Source organism: Oxyura jamaicensis, chromosome 6 (genome assembly GCF_011077185.1).
Source record: "Oxyura jamaicensis isolate SHBP4307 breed ruddy duck chromosome 6, BPBGC_Ojam_1.0, whole genome shotgun sequence".
Taxonomy (NCBI): Eukaryota; Metazoa; Chordata; class Aves; order Anseriformes; family Anatidae; genus Oxyura; species Oxyura jamaicensis.
In genome coordinates, this window is record NC_048898.1 from 17463008 (window position 1) to 17473936 (window position 10929).

A 10929-nucleotide genomic window follows, 5' to 3' on the forward strand; every position below is an offset into this window, starting at 1 on the left:
CAGAATAAAATTTAATATTTATTAGAATTTCTTCCAGTAACAGCATTCAACATCTTAACAAACCAGGCTGTGAAGTTTTAAAAAAATCTAGGATTACAAAAAAAGTTAAAATAAGTTGTTCCTTATATTTAATGTCAACAAAGGGGAAGATTTTCTATTTAAAAACAAATTTGTCATATAAACAGTATTATTTTAAGAAAACGTGATTAACATGATATGTTATTTTCAGAATGGATACACAGTGTATGAATACCAATCTGAATGGAATAAGGGGCAGAATACACTACTGCCTTGACTATCTCAAAACAGGCTGTTTGAAGAAAGGGGAGGGAGGAGGATCTCTCTAATGAAATAACTTAGATACCACGCAATGGACAAAAAACGCAAGAGTACAGAAGACATTACATGACACCCTCATTACAACACCCCCTCAAGTCTGGTTATACAGTAAATGAAGTTAGTAAAGTGCATCTTTTAAAGACTTGTCTAGTGAAATAGCTTTTCCAAATATAAAACACAACACAAGACGTGCAGTAACAGTTAATTCATAGTGTAAGTTTTTAAGAACTATCTTTAACTTTTCATTCACTAAAGAAGAAAAGTTTTAACTGCAGTAGTGCTCACATTATTCTTCGATAGGATGCATCCTCATGTGCTTTTGTTACTTGGCAAATCTTTAGATATGGAGCATGGCAAAATTATGCAGTTTAAGCAAGTGCTTCTCTCAATGTAATAATTCTTCAATGGCAGAACGGCCACATGCAGCACAACCATGTTAGATTTTGGGAAGCTTTGGTGCACTAACGACGGGATTGGTCTCCTGCAAATACCTTCTCCCTGCACTCTTATAGTCGTAGGTGCAGGTGTGAGTCTCTGCATAGCGGTGAGTTGCACAGAAGTTGTTTCCACATCTGAAGAATCAAGAATATTAGAAGTTACAAGCTTTTAGAAGCTTTTAACTCTCTGACATGCTGGGAACCCTTTGGCTTAATCATATCTTGTTTGTTTGACATAACTGTTTGGATTCCAATTATCCTTGACATTAACTGGTAATCAAAATGACATTTTTGTCACTGAATGCTGCAGTTTTGACCCAATAATCTCTTCAGCTGGTAAGTTAAGCTATAGCAGTATTCCAGGAATCAGCTAGCAAGGATCACAAACACATAAGTTAAGAACAATGGGCTTTCATTTATTTTCCTTCTTTTCTTTTTAAAGACCACATACAACAATCAGCAGGTAGAATTCAGAGGACAAAAATGTGGAACTAAAATGATGGCATCAGGTGAAAGCCACAACGTATTTCAATTAAAAAACACCACATCGAGACCACCAAAATAGTTCAGCATGATTTCTGCCTGGCATAAACTCAAATTAGTAATTACCAATTTAGTCAGCTGTAAAGATGACAGATGGACTAACTATAGGGAATGTAGCTTCCTATATGATCAGCTAAGCATGCATCATTCCAGAATCAGTTGCAAATTGAATGAGTTAAGATGGTAATTTTGCTTTGACAGCTCACCAGCTAAGACTCTTAGCTGGAAAAATGATACTATATATGCTGTACCTAATCTGAGCTTGGACATCAATATCAGTGTCCTGTTGCCTGACGTACTTGACTAAGTTGCTTCTTGATAGTAAAGCAATGACATCATCCAAAATCAGAATGCTCTTTAAACAGACTGAGCATTACTTATCCACCTTAACATATCACACTATTAGATTGTACTTCTCTATTTATCTGCCTATCTGGGTTCACAATAAACTTTGCAGCTGTTGCTGAGGCTTGTGTGCCTGGTAACAAATTTGTTTTTCTTTGGTTCTTGGTCCTGTAATCACCAGTTCTCTCATATGACTGTATTCTCCATTTGGTTGATGTTCCATTCTAGTAAGAGGTCGTCGGGCTGGAAGCGTACTTCATTTTTAACCTTAAGCAAGCTGCTTAGTTACTTCTAGAAGAACTTACATCTATTTGCTCAGTAAGAAGTTTTATATTGTCCAAAACTGCTTCAAACATAAAAACTGAAGGGTGAGTAAGAAGGTGGTTCCTCACCGTGAAACTCCCCATCATAATTCCCCAACGGCAGAAGTCTTTTATTTTGCTGCTGTTTGGCATGAACCAAGATCACCTTCAAATGCAGCTCCCAGTGTAGCTGTTTCTAACTTTATCTGGGTCATGGGAAATGACACTGAGAAAGAATATCTTGGGAGAAACACAGCTTTGAGAACTGAGAGCAAATAAGTGCTTTTTGCCTTTTTTTAAATCTCAGTGACCACCATCAAGCACCAAATCTCATTACATTGTGTACAAACCATGACTTGGGGGAGCAGCACTCTTATATTCTGCTTTTGAGGTGCTTAAAGGTGACTGAAGTTTCACAAGAATTTGACCACATAAGAATTTTCTAGTTGTCAAATAGAAATCTGTAAGAGGCAATCAGACAATGCAGATGTGTTACAGTAGGGCCAAATCTGAGGGAGATTTTCTTAAATTGTAAAAAAAAAAAAAAAAAAAAAAAAAAAAAAAAAAAAAAAGGTTTTCCTCAAGTTGGTAACAATTATGTTCTGAAAAATGTATCAACAATAAGTTCTCCTCTCACCAGTGTTCTGTATTACGTGATGCCCCCCCCCAAAAAAGAACACGTTCATTATTTTCATTATTTCCTGCTAACTTGCTTTTCTTGATTTTCCTCGAAGAACGTACACCTCAACAGCAGAACAAGTACAACATTCCTGAGCTTTCTTTCTTGGAGTTTTGCTGAACTGAGAATTGCAAACAAATCTTTCAACTTTTTGTAAATTCTCTTTTGATTTCCTATGTTCAAGGAGTATCATGCAGCCTAGAAAACCTTTTGGTTTACCCAGCTATCCACTTTAAACAACAGCTGGCTATATATGTAGCCTACCTGCACTCATAGCTGGTTGCCAATCCAGTTTTCTTGCCACAAAGAAAGCAATGCTTTGTAATTTTCTTTTTTGCTTGAACTGAGCCATTCACAGGTGGAAGATGGGTTGCTTCACCTGCTTTCAGAAGTGGAGAGACAGCAAAGACATTTTAATTTTATTTATTCCTGACCACAAACTAGTTAAGCGTTCGTTTGAAACCCAGATTCATTTTGTATTTCTTAGGATATTTGAGGTGGGAACCCCAAGCCTAAACAGGGAGCAAAACCACGAAAGCCAGAACAGTGAATCAAGCCTATGAACCTCTGGAAAAAGCAATGCAATGAAGGAGTCCAATGCATTTTTTTTAACGTGTTAAAAGTTCACATAAGCAAAAAGTTACAGAAGAAAACAAATAATTCCCAAGACTATTCCCAAATGCAAAAATTAAAATACATAATGCAATTGGGAAGGTACTTCACACAACAGCTTTCCAAAGAATCAACTGGACATTTAAGTACATAGCATCTAGTATATGCAGTATCTAATAATTCAAGTTTGTGAAATAAATATATCAACATTTTAAAACCTTGCTAGTACTCCATGATTGCAACAAAAGGGCAGTATTAGACTACAGACCTCCATTTAGCTTTGTGGTTTCATAATACACTTTGTGGATGTTCCTTAGACTTCTGTACTTAGAAGCTTATTTTACTCTCTTTATCCTATAATTCTTGGCTGTTGCTTCAGAACTGGTGAGCAATTAAAGAAAAAGCATTTCTGTCTTCTGCAGAAAGAAGCTCTTACTCATGCATGCTTACCATATGCTAGGATAATGAAAACGAGCAACACAGTCTCTCAAACATTTTTCAGTATTTGAATCACTATATTGTCAGGATGCTCCCTAAAAATGACCTCATGAGCAGAGAAGTGGTCCTTGTGCAGTGCACCTTAATCCCAACAGTCATTTCTCAGATGAGTTGCAGCAGCTGCATGCAACAGTTAACACCAGGTAGTCACTACACATTGCAGTGACTATTTACCAGTGCTATCATCCCATCCCATCCAAGATAGAAATTTCCAGGCAACATTTGTCAGTGCCTTTTACTTCATCACCTAAAAGTATACTATTCCAGAAGCATCAGTTAGCCCAGTTTGTGAAAAGACAGAGCGTGAAGACAGTCCTCAATGTGAACCATACCTAAACAGAAAAACGCTACACCTGTTCTCTAATTTACAGTCCCCACAGCAATTATAACAGGAAGTAAGTATAAATAAAATCAAGCCCTTAAGATAAACTAAATCTATCCTTTGGCCAGTTACGTAAGTGATTATTACTAATAACCTTTCTCCCAAGAGCATTAGTGATATTGAATCACAGAATCATTTAGGTTGGAAAAGACCTCTGAGGTCATCTAGTCCAACCGTAAACCTAGCACTGCCAAGTCCACCACTAAACCACATCACTAAGCACCACATCTGTGTGTCTTTTAAATGCCATCAGGGATAGTGACTCAACTACTCCCCTGGGCAGCCTGTTCCTGTCATAACCTTTTCAGTGAAGACATTTGTCCTAACATCTAATCTAAACCTCCCCTGGTACAACTTGAGGCCATTTTCTCATTGCTTGTTGCTAGGAAGAAGAGAATGATCCCCACCTTGCTGTAGCCTCCTTTAAGATAAGGAGAGAGTGATAAGGTCTTCCCTGAGCCTCCTCTTCTCCAGGCTAAACAACCCCAGCTCTCGCAGCCACTCCTCACAGGACTTGTGTTTGAGGCCCTTCACCAGACACACTCAAGCACCTCGATGTCTTTCTTGTAGTAAAGGGCCTAAAACTGAACACTTTAATCAAGGTGTGGCCTCACTAGAGCTGAATACGGGAGAACAGTAACTTCCCTGCTGGCCACACTATTTCTGACACAAGCCAGAATGCTGCTGGCCTTCTTGGCCACCTGAGCACACTGCTGGCTCGAATTCAGCCAGCTATAAATCAATACTTCCAGGTCCCTTTCCAGTGGACATAATGACACCCACTTAGTCTTTCATATGCCTGAAAGCTTTTGGAAAATACACTTTTGTCTGCCAAATAGACCAGAGTAGTCTCTTCATCACAGTTCTATCCAAAATGGAGCAGATGACCAAAAGGTAGGCTTCCCCATACTGCAGATTTGCCCGTTAGGGCATCACCTCTTTAGCCACGAAGAATTTATAGGCAGATGTGTTTATTAATGTTGACTGCAGAAGATGTGGAAGCAAATAATTGCACTTACCAATTTAACATATGCATAGGGAGAGGAAAAAAAACACAAGATTCAGCAAGTACAATTTTACCTACAAAGGCATTTGAACACACCCAGGACGATTATTTTCTTAGCCAAGTATTTTTCCACAGAGAAGTCAGGAGATAAACCCCCTGAACTGTTTTACACTCCCAAGGAGATAATACGGTCTAGGCTCACAACCATTCTTCTACCCTAGACATACAGCCTGGTTGCTTCAGGCTAGAAACCAACTCATATGGATTAAGAGTTTTTAAGTGCTCCTCTAGACAACTTAATTCCTCCTGAGAGAGCTAACCACATAAAAAGCTCATATTTAGGCAAACAATATCCTTTCTCAGTAGATGGTAAGCATTAAACACAATACAGTTACCAAGACTAGGGTAGAAAGAACAAAATTATAAAAAAATCGGCATGATATCAATGGTCTTCGGCATCCATGTCCTCCCCATTTTCCTTTTGCAGAATTATTTTGGCTAAGGCTGTAGTCCTAAAGAAAATGCTACCAATGAATGTAGTCCTTCTGATTCTAATAAACTCAGAAGCATTCATAGAACTGGTCTTTTGGAAACTTCAGAGCTGAAAGTCATACTTTATATCTAAAGACGACAAGCAGGACTCATTTAGTATTAAAAAATGCTAGGGAAGAGTCACAGCCATATTTACCCAAGATCAGGATGACATCTGTATATTAAAGAATTGCTTAAAATATTTAAGGTTATACCATGCTACAGAAGTATAACACAGCAAGGACTTTCAAAGATGTATGCCTTACAAAAATGTTATTCTTGCCCTCTAAATATGTAATAAATCAGGAAGTATCAGGGAGTCATCTTTAATTATGATTGAAGTCACATTACTTACCTACTCTTTTCCCTACAGCTGCATTAATTCCATTCATTCCAAGCGCATGAGCAGACTAAAAAAAAAAAATTCCACAAGGAAATTACTAGCAGATGGAAATTAAATGAAAGATTAGGCAGTCTGAAATCAGATTGTTTGAAACCAATGCTGTATCAATCAATATACCTACAAAAACAGTCCAAGACTTCCATACAAAGAAATTAGAGTTCTACAATATAAAGCCTTACTCAAATGAATAGCCTCTCTGTTGTTTTGTATGTTGTAAAGTACAAAGTACATTAGAGATCTGAAGCTAGGAACATATGGTGCCAGTCACAGGGAAAACTTTGGATTAAGTGGCAATCAGCGAGCAGCAGGAGATATAAGATGACACTTCAGCCATAATTTTATCATTACAGTAACTAATAATTTTAGTTGTGAACTAAACAACCACTTCAATTCTTAAGAAAAATTACTTCTAGGACCCATTTATATAAGCATGCAGTTAATATACCAACAGGAATTTAGAAAACAGTTTCAGACTAGCAGAGATTTATGTAAGCACCCTACCACATCTGCATTCGCTGAAAAGACACACAGACATACACAAAATACAGCTTTCATAATGCCAACACCAGAAGAGACAGGAAGACCCCAACTCCTTTGGTGGTATTAGTACTCACTAGAATATATTCAGCAGCTTCATTTGGAGTAGTAGTTTTCCTAAAGCTTTCTTCCTGAAAATGCTGAAGATTTGTAGGTAGTGCAATACCAGAAGTCCGAAACCTGCCTGTCCCACAGGAACTCTGTAAACTTTCCCTGTTTGTGCTTCGGGCCAGCGAAGCTAGAAATCCTAAGTTATTTACAGAACTCACAGGTTCTTTGGATGCCTTGTTACTCACATCTGTGATGCCCCTAGCTTCTGTTTTAGCAGTTACATCAGGTCTCTTGCCAAGTGAATCTACTTTTATGCTATGAAATCTAGTAGTCCTAGAAAAAGAGGAGTCTGCTATACTACGGACTTCCAAAGATCGAAGCACATTTGGGGAGGCCGTAGATCTCAAGTTATCAGCCTCAAAGCATTTGGGTTGTGTTTGTGGTTTCAGAGAACTGTGATGTGCCACTTGTGCTGAATAACGAAGAGGTGACAAAAGCGTATTTTTCCGAGGACTTAGTTCACGAGTACTGAGAAGTCCAGTTCCTGTTGCTGCAGTGCTCAGCACTTTACTAATAGGTTTTCTATGCTGTTCTAAAACCTTAGATTCTTCATCTCCATCAGACAGTTCAAGTTCTGGGTTCACCTTTCCTATATCATATATCTCACTACACTGCTCGGTGGTGCTTGCTTCTGTTAACAAAGCAAAAGCATCTGCTTCAGATAAAAGTTTTTCTTCTGTTCCATACAGTTCTACATTTGTTAGATTCGGATACAAAACAGAATCCTCCTCACTTGCTGAGGTCACATTTTCAGATACTTTTTCCAAGTTTGCAGACAGAGATGAAACAGGAGTCAGAATACTATTTGTAGGTACTTTTGCATTTTCTAGTTCAACACGAGATATTTTCGGTGGTAACCTGATGCTACTAACCGAATGAGACCAAGAGGCACTCTGCCAAGTGTCATCTTCCTTAAGAAAGTCATTAGTTGTGGATGGCATTGTTCTACCAGCAGTGGCCAAAGAAGCCAACGCTGAAAGTGCATTTTGGGAAGACTCCAAAGGATATGAATTCCCAGGAGGAGGTAGGCAGGACTGTCCAATATGGGGGAGCACTCTTAAAAACCGGTGACGAGCAGCAGCTGCTGAGCCACTAGATGGTCGAGGAGCTGTTGGAGGACGAGGTTTCACTTTGACAGTTTTTTTAGGCTATTAAAAAACAAGGAAAAAAAAACAACAGTCAGTATTTGAATTATGGAAGCATTCAGAGACCTCATTGAAATCATATGCTCAGGAATTCTGACAGTATATGGCCAGAAATGACCGCAAAGTCATTCACTCTACTCCCTCATGTATTGCTAACCACCAAAATTTCACACCAACATCAGCATATTAAAATCGAAGATTAAAATCAGAAAAGGCTGTACATCAGAGGGATAAGAAAAAGGAAAAGCAGAATGCCAAAGTTATCCAGAAGAGCTTAGGGTCTCAGCCAAGACCAACCATGAAAGAAAAAGCATAACATCTTCATCTAACATCTAGGGAACCAAGACAGACATTAAATAATTTTACTAATCCAGACCTCCTGAACACCACCTGTATGTTTTATCTGCTAGGCAATCTAATTATTGCATTTAACTTTATAGGCCTTTAAGTTACAGTATTTTTAATGACATTTAAAAATTAAGTTCCACTTAAGAGCAAGTCCAGAAGTTCCATTTAAGAGAAGCACTGTTTTGTACCAGAGGACTGATGCAAAATAACACTACTTAAAGTATCAGAAGAAGGGGGAAAAATAAAAATAAATCCAGGACCCGTAGTGAATTCTTCAAATACCAACAGGTCAATCCAGGTAAAGCCTATGCCTCACAACAGAACATTAATAAAATAGCAGTAATCTTTCTTAAACAGATATTAAATCACATACCCTTTATCACTCTACTTCCCAAGACAGTAAAGTATCTGACCTGCTTTCTATAAAAGCCACTATTGGGAAAGTGCAAACTACTTGATTATAAAAGAATTGAAATCACAGCTTTACCTTTTTACTTAGATTCATGTTCTCCATCTTTGCCTTGAGCAGTTTCATTTTATTCATAGTAATTGAATTCTCAATAATCTGTTGGCCAGAAGGTGATGCCTCTGTCTCATCTTCATCATCAGCATATAAGTTATACACTGAACCACCACTGAAAATAATAAAAGAAAATTTGTTTTCACCCTCTAAGCAATTCAATTATGTTTTCAATGTAGAGTATTCTCACAACTAGAAAGTCAAATCCGTAGGTGATCTGTTGACAAAGCATTACGTAAAACTGTATGCAGAGACATTTCAAATCCATTTATTTTAGAAAATAAGCATTCCTTATTAGAGTGCTCACACAAAGTGCTGATGCTGAAACCAGAACATAGCCCCGCTTCTGGGAAGTTGTTATACCATATACAGTTGGTTCACACTCACTATATATTTTCCCCACAGAGGGAATATCCAGTTCCACAAGTGTCTCCTGAAGGTATGGCCAAAGCTGTTAACAGTGTGATTCAGACAACAAGCTGATCAGTTTTCCAATTAACCAGACACTGGCATGGAAGGAAAGTCCAAATTTCTATCCATCCTGAGGGGTGTTCTCACCATAAATGGAAATGGAGGGGTCACCCATGTGGATGTGATATTCTATTTCTCCTTTTCAAAATAAAAACAAAAAAATAAAAAAGGATCAGTTTAGGTTTCCAAAAAGTCTCACATTTGGAAAAAAAATATACAGATTAGAATTGCTAGACCTAAGACAAAATATTTTAACTCAGTAGTCACTGGAAATTTATAGCATCACATTGAAGTTTTGCATTCTGTTAGAATACAGAATGGAAAAAGACAATGTTATAAAGTCATTATCTGAATTGTTTTTCCTATGAAGCATTAATCACCAACACACATCCAACATTTGACAGAGAAATAAAAGAACCATTAGGAGTGTCTATTCACTACAAATTGATGCATTTTTAACACTGCATATGGAACATTTTAGAATGTTTTAATTCTTCCATTAGGCTGTCAACATCTAGAAATGGTGACAATCAGGCGATTCCCTTGTGTTCATACAAATGTCTTAGTAGATATAACAAAAGTTTCTTCTCTCCAAATAAGACCAAGGAAGAATTAAAGGTCGTGGGAAAGTCAGTAGCAAAAAAATATTTTTCACTAATTAAAGCTGGCATCTTACCTGATTCTTGGAAATACTCTGTTGGCTTTAGTCAAGAGCCAGTGTTTTTGTACTGACTCTCCCAATCCATTTCCTAAAATGTAGCAAAATTCAGAAGGCAACACAGCTGGGAGACAGATTTTTAAGAACAAGATGGCAGCAGAACAGTCCAGTCATTTCTTACCAGAAACTGAACAGCTCTGTATGGGAACGGTCAGTACAAACATTACATACCTCTCCTGGTAGAGAACCAACACTATAGAATTATTTCAGAATTTTAAATCTGCAAAGACTTCAGTCATCAACACAAACCCATTCTTGGAACTCCCCTTCCTTCAAGATAAGGATGGAAAGAAAAGGGATGCAACACTCATGTTTCCTTTCTCCTCCTTTATGCAAAAAGAACTATTAATCTTTTTCTTGCATTTTCTGACTAAATAAGAGAAAAAAAAAAAACACCAAAAAAAGGGCTAATAAAGGAGTTTTTGCTTTAACATGACTGTAAAGTTATGAGAGTTGGGGCAGGGATCTTTGCTGTTGATGGTACTTATAGTCCATTTTCTAACTGACTTTGTCCACAGATATCAACATTCCTGAGATCTTGCTCATAAAACATGTGCTTCAAAGACGATCCGTATTTTGTTAAAACACTTTTTTTTTCTTGCCACCAGTGCTCTACCACAATTTCAGGTATTTTATTTTAATCCAGAGACAATAATCATTGTATATATTTACATGTTGTCAAGTTTTTATATATTTACACCTTGTCGAGTTTTAACCATTAACTTAACTGCAGGTAAAGCAAAATGATCTGGAGAGTTATAAAACAAAACAAAACCAAAACCAATGTCTTATTTATAAATCGTAGTCGCTGAATTCTGCTAATGTGAGACAAGCTGACCTTGCTTTCAGTTTTGTAAACAGGAACAAGAAGAGTTACTTAAAACATTACAAGTCTTAGTCTTGGAGAAAATGCAGATAGTCCCCAGAACAGTACAACTCTCTTTTCTTATACCTGTACAAATATTAAGATCTTCAGGAGATTAAGAAACCTGACAAAAAGCT

General features: G+C 37.4%; 1 protein-coding gene across 2 annotated transcripts in view; it reads right to left on the reverse strand.

The window, feature by feature from the left end:
* The window catches only part of ZFAND4 (zinc finger AN1-type containing 4), a 21933-nt gene continuing 11004 nt past the window's right edge, over positions 1-10929 (reverse strand). The window contains exons 6-10 of one of the 2 annotated variants that reach the window (XM_035330490.1): positions 8706-8853; positions 6692-7873; positions 6030-6084; positions 2910-3024; positions 1-911 (exon numbers count right to left, since the gene is read on the reverse strand). In XM_035330490.1, the coding sequence (XP_035186381.1) occupies positions 776-911; positions 2910-3024; positions 6030-6084; positions 6692-7873; positions 8706-8853 (1636 nt within the window). In that variant the 3' untranslated portion in view covers positions 1-775. Of the gene's footprint in view, positions 912-2909; positions 3028-6029; positions 6085-6691; positions 7874-8705; positions 8854-10929 lie in introns of both variants that reach the window. The other variant, XM_035330488.1, reaches the window with a different exon arrangement.